Source organism: Pyrgilauda ruficollis, unplaced genomic scaffold, assembly GCF_017590135.1.
Source record: "Pyrgilauda ruficollis isolate IOZ18807 unplaced genomic scaffold, ASM1759013v1 scaffold48, whole genome shotgun sequence".
In the NCBI taxonomy this organism is placed as follows: domain Eukaryota; kingdom Metazoa; phylum Chordata; class Aves; order Passeriformes; family Passeridae; genus Pyrgilauda; species Pyrgilauda ruficollis.
The window spans coordinates 838,587-862,176 of NW_024526377.1; the positions used below are offsets into that span (position 1 = coordinate 838,587).

General features: G+C 47.6%; 1 protein-coding gene across 2 annotated transcripts; it reads right to left on the bottom strand.

The window, feature by feature from the left end:
• Positions 1-310: 310 nt before the first annotated feature.
• LAPTM5 (lysosomal protein transmembrane 5) lies at positions 311-23,317 on the bottom strand. Of its 2 annotated transcripts, none has more exons than XM_041479440.1 (8): positions 23,138-23,317; positions 17,291-17,384; positions 11,263-11,339; positions 10,287-10,415; positions 8,309-8,434; positions 7,707-7,802; positions 4,168-4,260; positions 311-1,502 (listed from the first exon to the last, which is right to left on the bottom strand). In XM_041479440.1, the coding sequence occupies exons 1-8, from the start codon at positions 23,222-23,224 to the stop codon at positions 1,428-1,430; spliced, it is 777 nt and encodes a 258-aa protein (XP_041335374.1). In that variant the 5' UTR covers positions 23,225-23,317; the 3' UTR covers positions 311-1,427. The 2 variants fall into 2 exon arrangements, with proteins under 2 accessions (XP_041335374.1, XP_041335375.1); XM_041479441.1 differs by having other exon boundaries at positions 8,309-8,431; positions 23,138-23,312.
• Positions 23,318-23,590: the final 273 nt, after the last annotated feature.

Consider the following 23,590-nt stretch of genomic DNA (forward strand, 5'->3'; position numbering starts at 1 on the left):
TCCCAAAAGGGGAGCAGGTGTGGACTTCCAGGGACATCAGCAGTGCCATCAGTGACATCTGGAGGACCTGAGCTGGGCAGAGTCACTGGTGAACAGGCCACAGATCCTTATCACTGCTGATAAGGCAGAGAGGCTGATTTTGAGAGGAAATTGAAAGGGAAATATCAGCTTTTCCTTTGCAAGCAGCACAAGCATGAGAAAGATCAGTCCAAGGTCAAAGCACCATTTTTTGCTCACTAATTTTTTTTATAAATCAAATTATTTCTTCCTTCACTCAGCAATCAGACACCCTCAGAAACCAGACTCACAGTTTGGAAGCCATTAACATTTTTATTTTAATTGAAACTCATCTTCCAAGTGACATAAAAGCAGAGAAAAATGCACCCACTCAGGTATGAAACGGCAGAGCTGGATATTCTGGGTTGTGTCAATCACCACAAGCAGACAGGGTGAGGGCTACAATTCCCAGGAAATTTTTTGCTGATCCCTGCTGGAGGAGCTGCAGGGCTGGGTTATCCCAGAGAAAATTCCTTCCCTATTCATCCCTGTCATAGTTTGACATGGGATTTCCATGTTCCATGGAACATTTCCATTTCCATGGAACATTTCCATTTTCCATTTTGGCCAGAGGGACTGATAAGAGACTGAGCGAGCCGAGCTACAGCCCACAAAGGGGACTTTGTGAGTTTGTCGTCTCTTTTGGAGTGGCAAGTTGTTTTACTGTTTAATATTGTTAATTTTTTTTGTGCTGATGAATGCTTTGCCTATTAAATAAATAGTTTTTTCCACTTTTCTCCAAGGAAATCTTTTTCCTGAACCAGTTAGAGGAGGAACCACTTGAATTTGTTTTTCTAGAAGAAACCCCTTCAGAAGTTTTTCTCCCAAAGTTGCCCTAAACTAGGACAATCCTTTAATTCCACTTCCTAAAGATCTCCCTGCTGAGCCAGATGAGAACCACCATTCTTGTGGCACAGAGCAAAGCTGGCAGGGCTCAGACCAGCCCTGAACCACAGCAGCCAAATCCCAGATTCCAGGGATGGCAACCAGAGCCAGAGTCGGGAACTTGCGGTACCAGAGTTGGGAAATTGGGGTGCCAGGGTCGGGAAACAGAACTGCCAGAGTCAGGAAATTGGGGTGCCAGAGTCAGGAAGTTGGGGTGGCAGAGTCAGGAAATTGGGGTGGCAGGTTCAGGAATTTGGGGTGCCAGAGTCAGGAAATGGAGGTGCCAGAGTCGGGAATGGAGATGCCAGGGTCAGGAAGTTGGGGTGGCAGAGTCAGGAAATTGGGGTGCCAGAGCAGGATAAGACTCCAGCAGTTCCCTGGCAGGATGTGGCTGGAAAAGGCTGGGAACTGCTCTGGGTGAGGACTGGGGCTGTGCCAGGGGGAGGCACAGCAGCACCCAGTGTCAGCTCTCCCCCAGGCTGGGCTCAGATGGTCACGTAGGGAGGGGGGCAATCCTTGGAAGGCAATTCCAGGGCTTCCTCGTAGGACGGCAGCACGGCCTGGAAGAGATCAAAGGTTATGGAATCACAGGGATTTCATCCTGGAGGGCTGGGACAAAGAGTTAGAAATTTAACTTAAAAGTAGAAACTAATTTTAGATTTAGCTGAAGAGTGCTGTTTTAACTTGTTTAGTCTATAGCTTGCTAAACTTATTTAATCTACTAACTTACTGAGCTCAGAAAAAACTTAAAAAAATTTAGTTACTTAAAAGGATACAAGTTTCTAAACTAAAGAGAGATAAGGAGGGGTTCCACCAACCATAAAAAGAAAACTAAAACTAAATTGCAGACACAGCGACGTTAAAAGGACATTACTAGAGAGCTGCACAGGTTCATAAAAACTGATGAGACAGTTTTAATATGAAACGGGGCTAAGAAATAAATATGCATGAACCTATCATGAAACTTTATGCATATGCAACAGGTTAGGAGATAAAATAGACTCAGGAATTCTCAGAGGTACACATGTGCTTTGAGGGAGCTATCCCACGTGTGTCCAACACTGAAATAAATCAGACCAACTTTACAACTTTTACAAGTTGTAGAGTTGTTTTTTTCCACAAATCAGGGTTCCTCTGCCTGCTTCCAAGCAGGGACAAAGAACTGCTTGGGTTTTAGGGCACAAAGGGCAGAAGTCCAGCAGGGTTTGGATCCACCTCGTGCCAGCGCTGCCCCCATTCCCTGGATAATAAACGACCCAAGGCTCCTGAACGTGTGGAATCCCAGCCTCATTCCCAAGGAAAGCTGAGGAATGTTGCAGAGGAGCACGGCTGGGGCAGCACTGCTGGCAAGGGAGGGCCCAGCAGATTGGCCGAGATAAAAGCCAAACCACAACATTCCACATCCCTCAGCATTCCCTGTCCCCCAGCATTCCCTACCCTCAGCATTCCACGTTCCCCAGCATTCCATCCCCCCAGCATTCCCTATCCTTCAGCATTCCACATCCCTCAGCATTCCCTGTCCCCCAGCATTCCCTACCCTCAGCATTCCCCGTTCCCCAGCATTCCATCCCCCCCGCATTCCCTATCCTTCAGCATTCCACATCCCTCAGCATTCCCTGTCCCCCAGCATTCCCTACCCTCAGCATTCCCTGTCCCCCATCATGCCCTATCCCCCAGCATTCTATCCCCCCAGCATTCTTAAAAGGACATTACTAGAGAGCTGCACAGGTTCATAAAAACTGATGAGACAGTTTTAATATGAAACGGGGCTAAGAAATAAATATGCATGAACCTATCATGAAACTTTATGCATATGCAACAGGTTAGGGATAAAATAGACTCAGGAATTCTCAGAGGTACACATGTCCTTTGAGGGAGCTATCCCATGTGTGTCCAACACTAAAATAAATCAGACCAACTTTACAACTTTTACAAGTTGTGGAGTTGTTTTTTTCCACAAATCAGGGTTCCTCTGCCTGCTTCCAAGCAGGGACAAAGAACTGCTTGGGTTTTAGGGCACAAAGGGCAGAAGTCCAGCAGGGTTTGGATCCACCTCGTGCCAGCGCTGCCCCCATTCCCTGGATAATAAACGACCCAAGGCTCCTGAACGTGTGGAATCCCAGCCTCATTCCCAAGGAAAGCTGAGGAATGTTGCAGAGGAGCACGGCTGGGGCAGCACTGCTGGCAAGGGAGGGCCCAGCAGATTGGCCGAGATAAAAGCCAAACCACAACATTCCACATCCCTCAGCATTCCCTGTCCCCCAGCATTCCCTACCCTCAGCATTCCACGTTCCCCAGCATTCCATCCTCCCAGCATTCCCTATCCTTCAACATTCCACATCCCTCAGCATTCCCTGTCCCCCAGCATTCCCTACCCTCAGCATTCCCTGTCCCCCATCATGCCCTATCCCGCAGCATTCTATCCCCCCAGCATTCCCTGTCCTCAGCATTCCACATCCCTCAGCATTCCATACTCCCAGCATTCCCTATCCTTCAGCATTCCACATCCCCCTGCATTCCACATCCCCTCACCATTCCATCCCCTCAGCGTTCCCTATCCCTCAGCATTCCCTCTCCCCCATCCTTCCATCCCCTCAGAATTCCATGTCCCTCCCTCTTTTCTTCCCACCCATCCCTACAACACTGAAAATCCCAAACTCTCAGACAGAAAAGTGAAGAAAAAGCTGATTTTAAACACTTTTAGCTATGGAAACCAAAGTCCAGCTGGAATTGTCCCACATTCCTGTATCACGGATCACAGGGAATCCATTCCCATTTATCTGCCATGCCTGATTTTCACCTGCCTTGCACATTGACTTTAAAGATTTTACGCAGAAAATAAAGAAGTAAAATTGAATGGATATCTTGTAATTAAAAACTGATTTTTAACACTTGCTACTGGGGATTTGAAGGGTTGTAAATTCACTCAGATCCCAGAAAAGCAGATATAAGGATCACCAGTCTAAAGGATTCCTGTTCATGGAATGAATTTACTTTTCCTCACCTCTCCCACTGCTTTTGAGTCCATTTTCAGGAATAAATTTACTTTTACACCCCTTTTCCACTTCTTGTGGAAGTGGTGGTGCAATTCCTGGGGGATTTTTGGCTGATCCCTTTGCTGTAGGAATTCTGCTGGCGGAGCTGCAGGGCTGGGTTTTCCCAGAGAAAATTCACTTTTCCACTGCCTATGGCTCCACTTCCAGGAACAAATTAATTTTTCCTCACCTTTTCCACTGCGTGTGGCTCCACTTTCACCTCCTCCCTCCTGCTGGCTTTGATGAACTTAAAGCAGCTCAGGACACATTTGAACATGTAGGCCTGGAAAAGAGGGAAAGGGAAGGAAAAGGACATTTTCCCATGGCACTGCAGGGCAAAAAGGGCATTTCCCCTTTCACCACCAGCCTGGGATTTTCCTGCTCTTTTCTCGAGAGGGAGAAGTTTGGGACCACAACCCCAGGGCCTTAAATCAGTGTCTCCATCCTTCCCTGGGAATGTGATGATTCCATGAATTCAGAACAGCACTGGGGTGGGACTGGGATCAATAATTCAGTAAATATGACGTGATTAAACACAAACCCCATTAAACACAGCACTGAGAGCTCTGAGAGCACAATATCCTGACTAGGAAAGGAAAGCGTGGCCTTGATGTCATTTTCCAGAGCAGGTCTGGAATCCATGAATTCAGAACAATAAAATTAATATAAAGGATTAATTAATATAAATATAAATTTATAAAAATATAAATTGATTAAAGTTATTAATTCCATGAATTCAGAACAATGTTGGGATGGGACTGGGATCAATAATCCAGTAAATAAAAAGTGATTAAACATAAAATCCATTAAAACACAACATTGAGACTTCTGAGATCACAATGTCCCAAGGTAGGAAAGGAAATTATGGCCTTGATGTGATTTTTCAGAGCAAGTTATGAAGTCTGGATTCCATGAATTCAAAACACTGAGGTGGGACTGGAAATCCAATAAATATAAAATGATTAAACATAAAATAATCCCATTCTAACCTGGGATGGTACTGGGACCAACAATCCAGTAAATAAAAAGTGATTAAACATAAAGTCCATTAAAAGATAACATTGAGACGTCTGAGATCACAATATCCCAAGGTAGGAAAGGAAATAGTGGCCTTGATGTGATTTTTTGGAGCAGGTTACAAAGCTTGGATGCCTCAGGAAAGCACCAGAGGCACCACAGAGATCCAAGGACTGCCCCAAAAATCCCTTCATTCAGCAAAATCCCATTTTTGCACTTCCCTGACAGGACCTCCTGGTACCCCACAGATTTATCCATGCAATAAATGGATATTTATCCATGCAATAAATGGATACTTATCCATTTTCTGAGGAAAAAGGGCTGATTGAGGGGCTGTGGCCCAGGGAAATAAGCGGGGTCTGTGGGGCTGGCCCTGTTAAATCAATATTTTCCCTGCTCGAGTCGTGTGCCTTGTGTTTGTGTTGGCCTGGGAATGTGCTGGGAGCAGTTGGGATTTTCAGGGAACACAGGGAGCCACAGATCCCAAACTCAGGCTGTGCAGCTGAGCATGCCCAGGACAATGAGAGCTGTTTGTGCTGGCACCAAGCCAAGAGAAAGAGAAAAAAATGAATGAAATATATGAGGTGAAAAAAAACAATCTCAACATTTCAGAGATTGGAGGTAAATCCAAACTTTGAGCATCTTTTGGGAGTGTTGCAAAACCCTTCCTGCTTTCAAAGCCTCTTCATCCAGAAAGCAAACCTGGAGCTATCATAGGAACTGGGTAGAAACCTCCACTCATCCATGGGGAAAAAACCCTAGAAATCTGAAATAGCTGAAAAATAAATCTAAAAAATAAATAAAAACTACACAGCTAAGGAATGCACTCCCTGATTTTGGTTTTGAAATAGAATCATACAACAAAGGAATGCATTCCTCAATTTTGTTTTCGACATAAATAAAAATCACTCAACAAAGGAATCCATTCCTTGATTTTTGGTTTTGAAATAAATCAAAATCACAAGGAATGTTTTATTCCCTTTAATTTCTGCTTTCTTATCCCTGTGGTGCTGGAGGCCTTTATCATTCCAAAGGGAAATAAAGGTTATTGGAATATTTGCCCACGTGCCATCCCTGGAAGTGTCCAAGCCAGGCTGGAGCACCTGGGACAGTGGAAGTGAGATGAACCTAAAGGTGTCTCCAGCCCACCTCACCCCATGGATTTAGGATCATTTATGGATGCAGAATAGAATTCCCCTAATGGTGCAATGGCAGCATCACCCTGTCCTTGGAATATTTTTTTCCAAGGAATTTGGCAGAACTGATCCTGTTCCCACTGGAGCCCCACAGCCCCAGCCCCACCCTGCCCTTGGAAGATTTTTTCCATGGAATTTGGAACTTACTCTGCCACCACAGGTAATGCAGAGCCAGTCCCATGATACTGTGAGCTGGGAGGCTGCAGGGAGAGAATTCCATGGGATTTCACCCATGGAAGAGGAGAGGGATTGGCACTGGGATTAAAGGATGGGGGTCCTGATGGCTTTTTGGGGTTTTATTATCCCACCCCATCCCTTCTCTTACAGCCCCAGCACAAAAACCCATTGAAATTCCAGCACTTTGTGGGTAAAGCTGTGGAAAATTCCAATTAATCCATGTGCCAGGTCAGGGAGATTCCTGCCAGCTGGGGCTCGAGGTTATCTTCACTCCAGCTGCACACTCCATGCAAATATTAAAAGACATTTTAAAGCCATGCTTTAAATGCATCCACACAAAACTCTCCACTCCCCACTGGCTTATCTGGCCCACCTGGAGGGCTCAGAGTATAAAATGGTTTCCAGCTCACAAGCAGCACTTTCTGTTCAAGCACCTGCAAAATTCTGGTTTTCTTCATGGGGCTGAAGGTGGAAAATCAGTTCTCTGAGCCACTGAAGCAATAAAAGAATAAAACCCCTCTCTATTGGAGCTTCCTGAGGCACCAGCAGGGTTTAGCTCCTGGTTTTAATGAACTTTGGGAGTATCAGGGTGCAGAACCCTGCTCCCATCAGAGAGGACACAGCCACTCACCTAATGAAAGATCTCACCTGCTGCTCAATAATCTCATTTATTTGGCACTTTACAGCACAGCACTTTGCTGTGTTTTTTCAACCTTTTTCTCTTTCTAGACAGGAATGGACAGTGATGATTTGTGGGTTTAAGAGGGATTTTTCTTGGTAACTCACACAGAGGAGTAAAGGCAGGGATTTGGATAAACCATACAGAGGCACAGCTCCCACTGTGCCCGAGTGTCAGATTAAGCTTTTTTCTGACCCAGAGATGGGGTAACTGAGAGGAATTTTAAAACCTTTTATTCCATTTTCAGTCTCATGTGAAGGGTGAGACAATACAGATGTTATAATTCACACCATCACAATCAGAAGCCAACTATTTCCTAATTAATAAATATATTATAAGCGTTTCTTGGCTTATCAGCTTTAGCCACACCATATTGTAAATGTCTTAAAGCCAATAATATAAAATTACCCCTCATGGGTCTCCCACTACAATGCATCTTTCATAGCTCTATTTCTCCAAAGTATCCAGTCTTATTTGCAAGGCCATCCTTTAAAACTTGTTTCTAGCTCCATTTCTCTCTCAACAATGTCTGTCCTATTCCATGGCATTTCTAAGTCAGCATTTCTTATCTCAAAGTTTCCCACACCCAAGGAGAGCCCAACAAGGCAGATTTGGGATTTGGCAGATTTCCTGGGCAAGCCTCACTTCAGAGCCTTTTACCTTGAGGACGAGCACAGCCACAAAGGCGATGGTGAAGGTGATCATCACTTTGGCGTATTCCTCTGCTGGCAGCTTCTCCAGGGCTGGCAAAGAGCCCTGGGGAAAAGGAAGAAGGTTTCAGCCCAAAACACTCAGGTCTCAGCCCAAAACACTCATTCCCTCTGCCAGGGGCACCCGACAGGGAGGGGTTCAAGGTTCAGGCAGAGCAAGGAATAAGGGATTTTCACTGGCAGCAGGATCACAGGGATATTGTTTTCCTCCTGCTGTTTCCTTCCATCTGTTCACAACAACATTGGGGTGGGACTTATTAAATAAGACTGTTTAATAAAGATGAAATTTGAGGCATTTTCCATGCAGGCAGCTCCCCCTGAATCACTTTGCTCTGCAATTTGCATCCATCAGATTCCTACAAGGAGAAACAGGGTCTATATTTAAGGAACATGGGAGCTGTCAGTCAGGAGCAGCACTGGGGAGAGCACAGAAAACCCTCTTTGTTGTCAAACTGAGCAGTTCTGGATGCTCCAGAGAAGCTGCACAGCCATGGAATGGGAATTTATAGTAGTTCTCATGTGGGAAATGAGCAGAGCTGGCTCCAGACTTACCCCACTGTCCACAGGCTTGAGGCTGAGGTAGGTGGGCACCTCCATGTAGGAGCTGCACAGGGTGAGGATGCTCAGGCAGAAATCCAGCAGCTGCAGCGCCAGCAGGGGAGTCCTGGAGTGGCCCTGCTGAGGGGACAGGAATTGGGTTACAATCACAGGATTGGGTCACTTCTGCAGATTATTCACACTTACACAGCCTGTGGCTGGTTCACACGGAGTCTAAGCCACTAAATTCCCTTTCATTCAACCCAAACCTTCCCTTCTGCTGGCCCAAAGAGTGAGCAAACTGTTTGAGGGGCTTCATCTGAGCGCCACAGAAGCCTCTGGCCAAAGCAGTGACAATCTCAGTTTATCTCCAGTGATGCCTCGGGAAGGCTGACCTAGAACAGAAACTAGACAGCGCTAAAGAATAAAGTAGGGATTTATTAAGAGGTCTGAATAGATCCACTTTGGGCAGCACAACCCAAAATGGCCACAAAAATGGATCGTTTTGTCTCCCTGCCCTGTGCAGAGAGCTCACCATCCCCTAATGAGAAGCCCAGACCCACACATTAAAGCAGCACAGAATCTGAAAAATAGAAAAGCTAAACCTGAGGCATCACTAGAAAACCCCTCCTGTTGGGGGCACACCCAGAGCGACCTCCTTCAAAGCCAGGAGAAAATCAACATTTCAAGACAGGGGAAGATAAATATCCCAGGTGCCACTGGTTTCCTTCAGCCTCCAAGGATTGCATCCTGTCTAGCCAGGAGAAAGCACCTCACATCTGGATTCAGGATCCTAAAAGTCTTTTCCAAACTAAAGGATTCCATGACAAAACACAGCTCAAGATAACGATCCTTTATTCCAACCTTCCAGGATCCTAAAGATCTTTTCCATCCTAAATGATTTAATGAAGAATTGCAGCCCAAGATAATGATCCTTTATTCCAACCTAAAGGATTCCATAAAGAACCACAGCCCCAGGTAACCATCCTTTACTCCAACCTAAAGGATTCTATGAAGAACCATAGCTCAGGGTAACCATCCTTTATTTCAACTGTCCAGAGCCCTAAATGCATTTTCCATCCTAAAGGATTCCATGACAAGCCATAGCCCAAGGTAATGATCCTTTATTCAACCTTCCAGGACCCTTTTTCACCCTAAATTATTCCATGAAGAACCAGAGCCCAAGATAGTAATCCTTTATTTCAACCTTCCAGGACCCTAAAGGTCTTTTCCAACCTAAAGGATTCCATGACAAACCACAGCCTGGAGTAAAGATCCTTCATTCAAACCTAAATGATTCCATGAAGAACCACACCCCAAGGGAAGGATCCTCCATTCCATGTATTCCCCACCTCGGGAAAGCCAGAAGCCCCCAGGAGGTGAGGAATCTTTGCTTCTTTTCTGCCAAGGTCAGGGTTAAATTGTGCGATGGTATTTCTCAGATGTTTACCAGCTCTTATATCTGTCACAGTCCCACAAACCCTGAGTTCTGCAGCACTTCACTCTAACACACTAAAAACAGAGCCCCATCTCTCTCTACAAGGCCTTTTAAGGATGAACTGTCCAATTAAGAAATGACACCTAAATTATTCTTACTTTTAACCCAATAACCTGTGCCTGCAATGCGGAGTTTTTATCCAATTACACAAAACCACCCAAACCCATGGAAAAGAAGGTGGAGAAGGAGAAGGAGAAGGAGCAGCCTCCACCCCAAAACCTCCATCTTGCTTTATATATATTACTATATTCTAAAACCCCAAACTCTGAGTTTCCCACCCTGTGACATCACACACTTCTATTCCAACCCCATACCCACAATCCCAGTTCTACCATTCCATTTTGGAAGCTTCTCCACGGCCTCAGGTCAGTGCAGTGTTCTCCTGGGGGTCAGTGCCTGGCAGCACAGAAAGTCTCAAATTCTCAGTGACCAGGGCTCCAATGAGGAGGAGCTGTCACCACCCAGAAGCCCCCGGGAGGAGGAGCTGTCACCCACCGTGTGGCTCAGGGAGGACACGGAGATGACCGCTGGCACCTGGATGTAGGAGCTGAACATGGTCAGGAGGCTGAGGAGGAAATCGATGACTTGCAGAGCCAGGAAGGGGATCAGGAGCCGCTCCCTCTTCTGAGGAGGAAAAGCAGTGCTGGTTATTTATTAGATAACCATGATATACAATGGTTATTTCCATTCCAAGTGGGAAATGAGACCAGCTGGCAACACCTGGAAGGACTTAGATGGTGCTCCAAGAATTAACACTTCCCTGGAATTTCTGATTTCAGTGACAACTGATACAAAAAAAAATCATCAAAGCTGATTTTTTTCACCTCTTTGGAAAATTCCTGTGAATTCTCACTCTGTGACACTGGCACTTCCCATGAGAGCTGTCATCCTGCTGTCCCTGAAATTCACCTCTGCAGAGGGAGAACTGTGTTCAGATTCCTGGGGTTTCCAGCCCCAGGCCTGGTCATTCCTCCTCCTGCACTGGGAAATGGGTCCCCACAGCAGCAGGGCAGTGACAGTTCTCTCACAGTGACAGTTCTCTCTGACTTGCAACAGGGCAAGGAAACGAGGCAAGAAAACCTTTCTAAATCATAAAATCTCCTTCATTTAACACCAGATGCAGCCCCGATGGAAATGCTGCCCGGATTTGGTAAATTTGGGTGTTTAAAGCTTTTCACGGGAACCTGAGGCTTCAAACAAGTCCCTCTCCCCCTCTGGAACCAGGAGACATTTTTACCTGCCTTTTTTCCTGTATGATTCTGTGATTCTGTGATTTTTATCTGCCCTTTTTTCCTGTGTGATTCTGTGATTCTGGGATTTCTATCTGCCTTTTTGCCTGTGTGATTCTGTGATTCTGGGATTTCTATCTGCCTTTTGTCCCTGTGTGATTCTGGGAGGTTTTCCTGCTTTTTTTGACCACAATTCCAGTGATCACCATCCAAACCCTGAGTGTCATTTGTGGGGAACGTACCTTGAGCACCCCGAGCAGGAGGTGGAAGCTGATGACAAACAGCATAAGGATCAGCAGGAAACTGGTGGTGATATCAGCTGAAAAGGATAAAAATGATAAAAGGAATTACCAGATCACCAAAAGATGTCCCAACTCCACCCCACCCATAAGGGAGGGTTCAACCTGTCACAAAGATTTGTGTCTGTGCGGGAATTATTGCCATGCAGCTGGAATTAACCTTCTTTTCCCTTTTTACACCCATTTTTATCTCTCTTTGAAGTTCCCATATCCACCAGGCACTGTGGGTTGTGAGCTCAGGGGATCCAAGGCCTGAAAATGTTAAATACCCCAGGCTACAAGATGAAGAATTAAAAAAGCCAGAGTGCTTTTGGCTCATAGCTCTGAGCTGGAAATTATTTAGAGGCTGAAAGGCAGATAAAGGAGCCAGCAGTGAAGTGATGAAGGATCTTCAGAATCTCCCAGAGAAGAGTAGGAATTTTCACCCCAGGGAGGGTGGGGAATATCTCCCCCCAACTCTGCATCTGTGGGATGCAAGAGACGCCTCAAAATGCTGTGTGAGGGGGTTTAGGGTGATTTTTGGCAGCTGCTTTGGGTGCAGGGGGTAATGTTTTATATTCACAGAGTTCCTGCTCAACCTTTGCCTGGAAGCAATTTTCCCTCCTGGAATCACAGCCTGCCCTGGTGCTGATTCACCTCTCCAGAGGCAAAACTCTGGTTTTTTTTGTTTTTTTGTTTTTTTTTTTAATTTGTCTCTGTACAACCTTTCCCAGAGCTTCCTCCAACTCCTTTCCTTCTGTTTCACCTGAGTTTAAATCAGCACTGGCCAGTTTGGGTTCTTCAATTCCTAAGTGCTTCAAGAAAGAGTTTAATTCTGCTAGAAAAGAGCCAAATTTTTAATTTTTCTGTATTTTTTTTTTTTTTAAAGCAGATGATCCTTCCCGTAGGTGCACAGGACTGATGGCCCTTGGGGGTCCCTTCCAGCTGAGGATATTCCACACAACCATGAATAAATCCAGTGTCTAACTCTGTTTTATCCAATACCCCCCCACTGTTTTCATAAAGAACTCTGGGAATTGTGCCTGTAGAATCCCTGTCACATTCAGGCTGCTCTGAAATCCTTAACTGCTCCATATCACCTTTTTTCCCCAGGAAAATTCACCTCCATCTCCCCCAGCTCTGAGTGTTCACCTGGAGTTTTGGTGCCCCTTTCGTGAGGGAAGATTTCAGTGCTTGGGCAGACCCCGACTCATCCTTTATTCCCTTTCTAGAAGTAGATATTCTTTATTCCAGTAAATATTTCTTAATTAAATATATTTCTTTTTGTTTGGTTGTTTTTTGTGGCTTTTTTGGAGGGCTTTTTTTTGGGGGGGTGGTTTTTTGGGTTTTTTTTTCCCTTTGTTTTGGTTTGGTTTTGGGGTTTTTTTGTTGCCAAGAGGATGAAATCATTCCTAAAGACATCAAGGCAGAGAAACTTGTCCCTGTTTTTCAGGCGGGTGACCCCAGCAATGACAACTTTATCAGAATTTGGACATTTGCTGTGTTTAGGGGGAAACACAAAGATTCTCCCCAGGGTAAAGGGACAGAAATCTACCCCCAGCTCCAGAAAGGACTAAAAATATCACTGAGAAGCTCTGGAACAATTCCAGGTTTGTTGAAAACCTTCCTGAGCCACATCTGGGCAGGTGGCAGCAGCAGTGCCACCCCTCCCATCCTCCCTATGCTGAGAGAGTTCATTTAAATGCAATTTAAATTCACTTCAATTGATACAAAAGGGATTTTCAATTCCCCTGCTATCTTCTCTTTAAATCTCCTTCAGAAATGGGCTTTGCTGATGGGAAACTTTCAGTGTGCAAAGAAGCCCTGCCCAGCACTTCCTCCCCCCAGCACGAGGAGCCTCTTCCTTCCTCAGGCTTGGGGGAAAAACCCTCTGGGGAGACTGTAACCCCCCAGGAACCAAAAAAGCTGATCTTGAGGGGGACTGGAGCCATCTGGAGGGGTGGGATACAGGGAATGATCCAAATTATCCACTCACCCTGCACCAGGAAAGGAGGGCTGTAATGGTGCAAAGCAAGGAAAAGGATTTTCCTCATAACCTGATAAAACCCCAGTGAATTCAGAACAGCACTGAGGTGGGACTGGGATCAATAATTCAGTAAATATGACGTGATTAAACACAAACCCCATTAAACACAGCACTGAGAGCTCTGAGAGCACAATATCCTGACTAGGGAAGGAAATCATGGCCTTGATGTCATTTTCTAGAGCAGGTTATAAAATCTGGATTCCATGAATTCAGAGTAATGCTGGGATGGAACTGGGATCAGTAATCCAGAAAATATAAAATGATTAAACATAAAATCCATTAAAACACAACACTGAGACCTCTGAGATCACAATATCCCCAGGTAGGAAAGGAAATCATGGCTTTGATGACTGCTTTTTTATGGCTGCTGCTCCCCAGGCCGTGGGAACTGAGACCCATAGGAGGCAGAAATCTCCTTAAACAACAAAGAGAGAACCCCAAACCCAGCAAACCCCGAGGGAAAGGGGGAAAGGGCTTTGCCTCCTGAAGAAAATCAGGAACACAAAGGGCATCTCCCTCCAAAGGCAGCCGATGCTTCTTTCCTTCTGCTCCCATGGGTGTGGGAAAGAGAATTCCAATTGGAATTCCAAGGCAGAACAACAACCCCAGCTTTGAGGAGCAGGGGAGTAGAACCACAGCTGGGATGTGGGACACAAAGAGCCAAAGATTAACAGGGAACAGCCTAAACCCAAAACAGATCTTTAAAAAGCCAGACTCAGCCTTTGTGGGACAGCCCTGAAGGAGCCAATCCCAATCCCATTAAAAGCCAGACTCCCAAAGCCTTTTCCCTAAAGGAACCAATCCCAACCCCATCAAAGCCCAATCTCCCAAGGCCTTTTGCCCTGGGTTTTGCTCAGCACCAGCACTCGGGAGTTTGCCCTGAGAGAATTTCTCTCCTTATCCCAGGATTTTCTGGGGTCCAGCACAGCCACATTTTCCTGACTCTCTCTCTCCATGGGCTCCTGCTCCAGCTCTCTGGCAGGATCCCTAATTAATTGGGAAGTGGCCATTGCCAGCTAATTGCTGAGCTGGATTTTCCAAGCAGAACCTGGATCAACCCCCCCCAGACAAAACGCCCACAACCCCACAAACACAACGGGATGGAAACAAAAGGAAAACCAAGGGGAAACAACTTTCCACGAGCTGGCTGCCTCCTATTTATTCCCAGGAAACAGAGTCATTCTCCCTGCTGGCAGCAGGGATGGGTTGATACCATGGATGAAACACCAGAAATTGCAACCAGAACAAGAAATTTCCAACCCCTTCCAAACAAACAAGACAAAATCCCCCAAACAAACAAAAAGCCAAACAAAAAACCCACAAAAAAAACACCAAACAAGTAAGAGCTCAAACCAACAAAAAAAAAAAAAAAAAAAACCAAATCACAAAACCAAAAAATCCAGACAAAAATCCCAAACAAACATAAGCCCAAACCAACAAACAAAAAAGCCCCAAACAACAAAACAAAAATTCCAAGGCAACAAAAACCCCAACAAACAAAAAACCCAAATACACAAACAAACAAAATCCCCAAATAAAAAAAAACCAATCAACCAAAACCAAAAAAACCAACCAAACAAACTCCCAAACTCACAAACATAAACAAAACAACAACAAGAACAACAACAACAAAACACAAAAAAACCAAAACACAAAAAAAAAAAAACCAAAAAAAAAAAAAAACAAACCCTTAAGACTTCAGAGGAGGTAATACTGACAAACGTGTTTGAAAAATTATTTGTAATATATGCAGCTAAGCCATAATTCTTCAAAAAAAAAAAAAAAAAAAAAAAAAAAAAAAAAAAAAAAAAAAAAAAAAAAAAAAAAAAAAAAACACCAACCCAAACAATAAACCAACCCAAACAACCCCCACAAAACAGCAAAACAACCAAACACTGAAAGAGGAAGGAAACCCTTGAGGTCACACTTACATCAAGTTCTTCAATTCCCATCAAAAACTGGAAGTGGGAACATGTTTTACAGGAATGGATGGATGGATGGATGGTGGATGGATGATGGATGGATGGATGATGGATGGATGGATGGTGGATGGATGGATGGATGGATGGATGGATGATGGATGGATGGATGGATGGATGGATGGATGGATGATGGATGGATGGTGGATGGATGGATGGACGGATGGATGGATGGATGGTGGATGGATGGATGGACGGATGGATGGATGGATGATGGGTGGATGTTCCTGGTTTCCTTGTGCTGATCCCAGCCCTGGCTCTGGACCCTGCTGGGTCATTCCCTGCTGGGTCATTCCCTGGGAAAGCTCTGCAGGAAGGGGTTTCCACCCTGCACTGGGGGCTGAGCTGAGCAGAGCAGCCTCCAACCCATGCACAGGAATATTTGGGAATACTGGTCCATAGGAAACGTAGGAACCATTGCACTGCCCCTTGTTCGGGTTCCTATCAGCAGGACTCACCCAAATTCCCATTTTTTGCTTACTGCTGATGCCCTTCCCCTTGGAACCGTGTGATTAAAATCCCTTCCAATCTGGACATTCCATGATTCTGTAGGATCAACCAAACCTTTGAGTGCTGATGTCAAACAGCTCTGGGGGATCCCAGTGCTGCCTCTTTCCTTGGAAAAACCTGAAGCCAGCTTTTATAGCTTCACCAGGCACTGCTTATTCCTGGTTTGGTGCTTTTCCCTATTTCTGACTCCTGTCCTGTGGACAGGAGAGTTTGAAATGTGCAGGAACCTGTACTCAGCTTCCTTTTCCTCCACATACTGGGAACAGGTTTTCAGCCCAGGAACAGCCTCTCTGGAAAACCAGGGAACAGCAATTCCTGGCTGCCAGGGGTTGTGTTTTCTCTCCGTGGGGATGGACGGGGCAGGGAGGGGGCCTAGGTTTCTTGCTTTTGCTCCCAGGGTTCTCTCAACTTGTGGTTTTTCACGGAAAATGACTCAAGAAAGGAAAACCCCCCTGCACTTGTTTCCAAACAGCTCTGGCAGAATATCCTGGTTGGGCAATATTTGAGGGCTTTGGGTTTTTTAGATGGCACCTCATGAGACAGCTCAGGGTCTTTGCAAGGATCTGAGCTGCGTCCTTCTGGAATTGTGAGCTATGGGACAGCTTGGCTGCCTCTTCCAGCCACCAGTGTTCTGGAATAATACACCACCGGCTGGGAAAATCTGGGAATGGGGGTCACAGTGGGAGGGAGGGGTGGTGTGGCTCTGTCCAGCTGAGAGGCAGGAGATCCATGGCAATGGCTTCATGGCAATGGCTCCATGGCAATGGTCCCATGGCAATGGTTCCATGGCAATGGCTCCATGGCAATGGTCCCATGGCAATGGCTCCATGGGAATGGCTCAGTGGGAAAGACTCCATGGGAAAGGCTCCATGGGAAAGTCTCCATGGGAATGGTTCCACAGGAACGGCTCCATGGGAATGGCTCCATAGAAATGGCTCAGTGGGAGCAGCTCTGTGGGAATGGCTCCACGGCATGGAGGGGTGTCAGTGTGTTGGTGGCAGTGTCCCACAGCCCACACATCCATGGGATCAGTGTGGGGTGGGATTTGTCCCCTCTGTCCATTGAGCAGTTCTGGGACACTTCAGCATTTCCCTGGAAATGTCCAGAATGTGAAGAAAGTGTGTGTGAGGCTGGAATGATCCACAGCTGGGGAAAAGGGAGAGGAAGGAAAACCAGTATTGCCAGGGGAATTGACAGGAGATTCCAGAGGGAGCTGAAGGACTCTGCAGGTGCTGCAGAGTTTGGGCTGATCCTTTGAAATACAAACTTCTCTGGACTCCACATTGATCTCCAACACAGCCTTTGCCTAAATCAAAACCCAAACAGAGCCTAAATTGCTTCCTGAGCTTTTGATCCAGAACTCCAAATTCTTTGATGGAAAAGGCAGAGGGAGCAATGAAAGACTGAGGGATCCCTCCCTGCCCCACAGCTGCTTCCTAGCATTCCCAGGACCTACCAATTCTGTAGTAATCCTTGTCCAGGTCTTTGCAGAAGCCCTTCCCATTGGCCACCTCCAGGGAATACTCGATCAGCAGCAGGACGCTCATGACCTGGAAAACAAAGCAAAAAACACAATTCAGGGGCCTAGGGCCAAATTCCCAGCTGTGAATTTATTTCCAGGGAACCTGGATGGATGAGTTGCCAAGTGAGCCAAACACAAAGGGTTTAAATCCCAGGAAATTCTGAGACAACAGTTATCAGTTTATTAATATATTTGATTTAACTGCCAGCAGAAGGAGGATGGAGAAATGACAAAAGCAGTGAGTTTTGTTTCAATGGTTTTTATCCAGGTTTTATGTTTTGAAATTGCTTTTTGCTCCAGAGTTTAGGAAAAAGCAATACCAGTATTCCAAACCATAAAAAGAAACACAAAAAAGATTAAAGATCTCCCTGTAAGTGCAGCTGTGCCACTCCACTGACAAAACCATCACTTTCCTTCTTTTATTATTTGAGGAAATTCTCCAAATGTTCTTTTTTCACATTGAACTTGAATGATTCTCCCCAAGTTTTCCAAGCGGACCATCAAACCCCAGCCTCCAGGGCTCATTCTGTCCAGAGTTTAATGAGTGGGAGATGGAGGGAGGTCCACAGCTGTGGGCTCAGTCCTGGCCCTGAACTTCTGCACTCAGCCAGGGATGTCTGAGCCCAGCTTAGGAGATCTTCATGGAATCAGGGAATCCCAGAAAGGATGGAACTTGCTGGGCTATTCCCTGCTGGATTATTTCCTGGGAAAGCTCTGAAGGAAGGGATCTGCACTCTGCACTGGGGGCTGAGCTGGGCAGAGCAGCCTCCAACCCATCCACGGGAATATTTGGGAATATTGCTCCATGGGAAACGTGGGAATCATTGCCCACATTGGAAGGGATTTGCTCATGCGTTGGAAGGCTCATCCCATCCCACCCCTGCCATGGGCAGGGACACCTTCTACTGTCCAAGGCTGCTCCTAGCCCCAATGTCCAACATGGTCCTGGACACTTCCAGGGATTCAGGGGTAGCCACAACTGCTCTATCCATCCCTCTGTGTGTCCCTGAGTGTCCCTGTGTGTCCCTGAGTGTCCCTGTGTGTCCCTGGCTGTCCCTGTGTGTCCCTGTGTGCAGAGGTCAGAGCAGGCCCAGGCTCTGCTCCAGGCCCAGCAATGGCGCCTGAGCCCAGGAGCTGCCCCTGCCCAGGAGGCAGAACTGCCCTGAGCAGAGCCCACAGAGGGGCTGGAGTCTCCTCCCTGGGACATTCCAGAGCCACATGGACACTCTGCTGCGCCCTGGGCTCTGGGATGGCACCAGTGACCCTGGGGTCCCTCCAGCTGCCCCTCTCCATGACCCCGAGCCCTCTGGCCCTGCAGTGATGCAGAAGCCAGGCCCTATCTGCCACCCACATCAGTACCAGCTCAGGCAGAGCTGCAACAATTTTTCCACCAGAGCTGCACCAACCTTTCACTTCAACCACAGCCTGAGCAGCACCGTGGGTGAGGAGGAAGTGGCACCGCTGCGGTCTGGGCTTGTGTTTGCAAACTGGGGCTGCTGGAACAGCACAGAGCCAGCTGCTGCATGGGATGGGGCTGGGCACAGGATGGGTCTGGGTGTTCAGAGGGATCCAGACACACTTTGGGCAGTGGGGATGCCCAGCCAGGGGAGCTGAGCTGCCCTTGCAAAGGAGCTATGGGAGGGAAGGCTCTGCCTTGCCCCAGAAAGGGGGAAGTGAGGCTGGGAGATGACAGGAGCTAAGCACAGCCTCTCTCTCTGCCTCTATGTCAGCTGCAAAAGATTTAGAAATAATTTCAAACCAAATTCATCAAATTTCTGAGCCCCCAGCTGCAGCTCCCAGAACTGTGGCACTCCCAGAGCAAGCACCCACCAAGCCACGCTGGGCTGTGAGGGGACTGGGAGCCCCTGTCTACCCTGTCACTCTGAATTTAAAATTCTGTCCAGAGTCTGAGTGAGAAGGAAGGATGTGTCAGGTTTTCCCTGGGCCTGTCTGATACCAGCTTGTTCAAGAGTCACTCTGCTGTCTTCCCTTTTTTTTCAATTAAGTAAATGAACTTTGCAATTTGCTCATGAGCTGGCAGGAAAAGGAGGAATATCCAGATCTCATTACACGAGGACACGACAAAGTTAACACGAGTTCAGCTTAATGGAACAGCATTGCAGCTCCCAGGGCAGCTCTGAACCCTGTCAAGGATGAAATTGCATCGATCCAAAGTGTCTTACAGCTGCTGGTGTCCCTTGGGAGGAGAGGGATCTCTTAATGAAGACACATGGAGATCACACCTGACTGCAAGGTGGCTGAGAGGTTTTGTGTTCAGGCTCCCAAACACGTTTTGCTTCCTTTATTTCTGCTGTTGGTCCAACCCCTCAATTGCCAGCTTGAGAAATACGGGCAGAAATTGCTTTTTCATGTTCCACTTAAAAGGAGGTTGAGCAAAATGAATGAGCTGGGCCCTAAATATCAGTTTTGTTCTGAAAGAGGAGTGGGTGAGAGCAGGGCAGCAAACCCCAAATTCCCCCATCCCATCCAGCAGATCCAGAGGCTGAAGCTGAGCAAGAGGAACCCTCTCTGATGTCTGCCAGAGAAAAACAAGCCCTGGTTTCCTTGCTGGTGAGGAAATGAGCCACACAACCCAGACCAAGCGCAGTCACACAAGATAAGGACATAATAGGAAACCCCAGCCCAGCCTGAGAGATTCAGGAGACTTTTAAGGCAAAAGCTGGTTTAAAATTTTCCATTTTGTGTAGAAAGAAAGAAGCACTGAGCTGCGAGCAGGTGGAGACCTCCAGGCCTTTCCCTTGGCATGCAGAGCCAGGCCAGCACAGGACACCTCTCCAGCAGCTGCCTTTGGCACGCTGGGATGTGGAGCCTTCCTTATTCCTGCAGGGAATGCACTTCCAAAGGATGAACCCTTTTGGGAGGAAGGCAGAGGAGGATGGATGTGGTGCCTGCCCTGCACTCCTTGCTCAGCTACTCCCACTGCAGATCCACCCCTCAGCTCCAGCAGAAACCAAAAACTTCTCATTTCACACAGAGAAATACCCAGTTCCTTTTCCCTTTGCAATGCCACAGCCGAAGAAATGCAGGTTTAAAATAGAGGATTTCACTTCCAGGTATTCCATTCCCACCCCCTCTCCAGCCCTTCCTCCCTGATCTACTAGAGCTGGAACTTTTGTTGCTGCTTGTCTGTAAAAGGAGCTTCACATTTCTTGGTGGAAGAAATTTGAATCCCCAGGAAATGAACGGCTGGAGCTGGGCCAGGGCAGCTCAGGCTGGAGATCAGGGCAAGGTTCTTCCCCCAGAGGGTGCTGGCACTGCCCAGGCTCCCCAGGGAATGGGCACGGCCCCGAGGCTGCCAGAGCTCCAGGAACCTTTGGCCAGCGCTGCAGGGATGCCAAGGGTGGGGCTGTTGGGGGGGTCTGGACAGGGGCAGGAGCTGGACTTGAGGATCCTTGTGAGTCCCTTCCAGCTCAGGACACACTGTGATTCTATGATATGCTGAAATAATGTAGGACTGAGATAAACCCAGTCATTAAATCAAGTGAGATAAATTAGGGTGTCTTGAAGATAGAATCTGACACACAGAGCCCCTGTTCCCCAGGCTCAATCCTGCTGCAGCTGCAGTGGGGTTAAACTGCTCTTAGAGGTCATTTTGTATTTTTTTTTTTAATATTTGCAGCTTGACTGATATCCAGGTGATTTATCTCGTGCACGTGGCCCTGGTGCGAGGCTGCTCCTCTGCTGCTTCACAGCAGGGGTTTCTGCAAGGGGAGCTTGAAGCCATGGGGAACAGGAGCCCCTGGGGACAGGGACAGTGTGCTCTGGGTGCTGGAGTGTTCTGGGGACACTAGCACAAAGAGCACCACCCAAAAACGCTGCCCTGTCAGAGCTTCTCCTTTTCTCTCTTGAATTTCCAAGCAGCTCTTGTGGCAGCTGGAGATGAAATGAGGAGTGCTTTGAGTTCTCATTTGGTTTCCCTTCACATTTCAGCTTCTCCTGCTGCCTCCTTGGTTGAGCTGCTCCAGGAGAAGCAGCTCAGGCTCTGTGGGACCCCTGGGTCAGCCCCACCCTGGTGAGAGCTCAGTGAATCCCCCTCTGAGCTCACCTGAGTTGTGTCCAGAGGTGAGGACAGGGCCTGGGAGGGTTCCAGAAGAGAATTTCTGCTCTGTCAGTTACAGAGATGCCAAAGAGAGGGGCTGGAGTGCAGCTGAGGCCAGACAAGGTGCAGACGCTGCTTCCCAAGGCTCCTCTGGCTCCAATCAAGGAGCAGCAGGAGAGGAATTCTGTTCTTGCACTGGAGCAGGTTTCCAGCCCTGACCTTAAATCTCTCTGTCAAACACCTTGAGGCCTGAGGAGCAGAACAAACTCCCCAGTGCTGTCTTTGAAAGGCACCTGCAGGTCACCTCGCCACAGCCAGCAGAGCTTTGCTGATCACTCACCCCCATCCTCTCCTCACTCCCCTCCTTCTTTCCTGTCTATTCCAGAATGCCCAGGATTTATTTCAGTTGTCTCTGAAGAGATCAGCAGTGAGGCAGAGCTGATTTATGGGTGGAAAACACCTTGCCACAGAGCCTGAGAGCTCTTTGGTGGCACAGCTGTCACCCAGCATGTCTGGGATTCATCCCTAGCACCTGCAGCAGGAATTTATCCTGATCCAAAGCCCCAGAACTGATGGAGCAAATCAACCAAGGCATAAATTCCCTTTTCCCTTTCCCTCCCCCTGCCCAGCTGCAGCTGCACCATCAGAAAGGGAGAGAAGAGGCAGAGGGAGAAGTGATGGGTATTGTGTGATATCTCTTAAAGAAAAGATCTATCCAAATATTACCCTGTTTTCCAAGGGCAAGAGGCATGGTAGAGCTCCTGCAGCTCTGGGGAAGAGGGGGGACCTTGGAATGTCCTTCCTGTGCCACTGATCTGATCTGCTGATCTGAGCTGCTGATCCATGGGATTTCTGCAGGCTGCAGGTCCCGGTCCCCAGCTCCCTCTCTGCAGTCCAAGGAGTGGTAAGAGCCCCATTATCACCCCAAGGGCCCAAAACCCTGACTGTGCACACCCAGAGCTGGGGGGGACCATGGAATATCCTTCCTGTGCCACAGCTGCTGATCCCATGGGATTTCTGCAGGCTGCAGGTCCCCAGCTCCCCATCTGCTGTCCAGGAACCTGTGAGAGCCCTGTTACCACCCCAAGGGCTCCCAAACCCTGACTGTGCACACCCAGGGCAGCACAGGGGTTATCTTAATAACCCAGCCATGCAAGAAACCACATCCTCAGGCGGTTGAAAGCACCTAAAGCTCCTCAGTGCCACCAGGAGTGTGGGAGAGAGGGGCCTCCAGGCTCTCCTGCTCTGCCATCCCTGCCCTGAACAGCTTCTAGACACGGCCATGATCCCAATGGAAACCAAAAGAGACCCAGAGGAGGCAGCTCTGCCCATCACCCTCTGCTCATCCAACTCCCAAATCCCTCCAGTGCCCCATTCCCACATTCCCACTGCCAGTGCTGCCCATTCCCACCCAGCAGGCTCTGGATATACTCAGGTAGGAGCTCCTGCACTGAGCAGAAAAACAGAAAGCAGAGCGAGTTTCCCTGAGCTCCAATTGGCAGAGCCAGGAAAAAATTGTTCAAAACCCCTCCCAGTGCAGCAAATTCCGCTTCTCCCTGTCCCCCCACCACCTTTTGTTCATCCCTCTTAACTCATTGGGTTTTCCTCTTGGGAACAGAGAACATTCCAGTGTCAGGGAACCCTGTGAACCACAACAATGCACCTCCTGGAGAGGTTCCACCTCTGTTTTCCTGTCTCCCTGTTCCCCTTCCAGAACTCACCATGTGGAAGATCCCCAGGGCCACTGTCGCTGTCTTGATGTTGAAGCAGCAGCATTTGGGGGGCTCAGGGGGGGTTTGGGGGGTCATTTTTGGGTCCCTCTGAGCTCTGCTGAGTTAATGAGGTCGGATTTGCAGCCGCCCCACAGAAAGCGAAGCGAGAGCAGCTCAGCTTCCTTCCTGCTCTCTGAATGTGTGAAGTCATCTACAAAGTCACATGAGGCCTTCGGGTTTCTCAATCACAAAGAAAGCAAAACTGGGGGGCTTTTGAGCACATCCAGCTGGGAAATCAGAGCCCCAGTGCTTTGTCCAGCACGGGGTGTCAGGAGTGGACCATCGGGAGCAGGACCGGGCTTTGTCCTACAAAAATCCTCAGGAACAAAACAGGGGCCAGGAATTTCACCTCAAACTCACCCTGCTGTTTTTGCAGCAAAGCATCCAAGTTCCTCCCTTTGG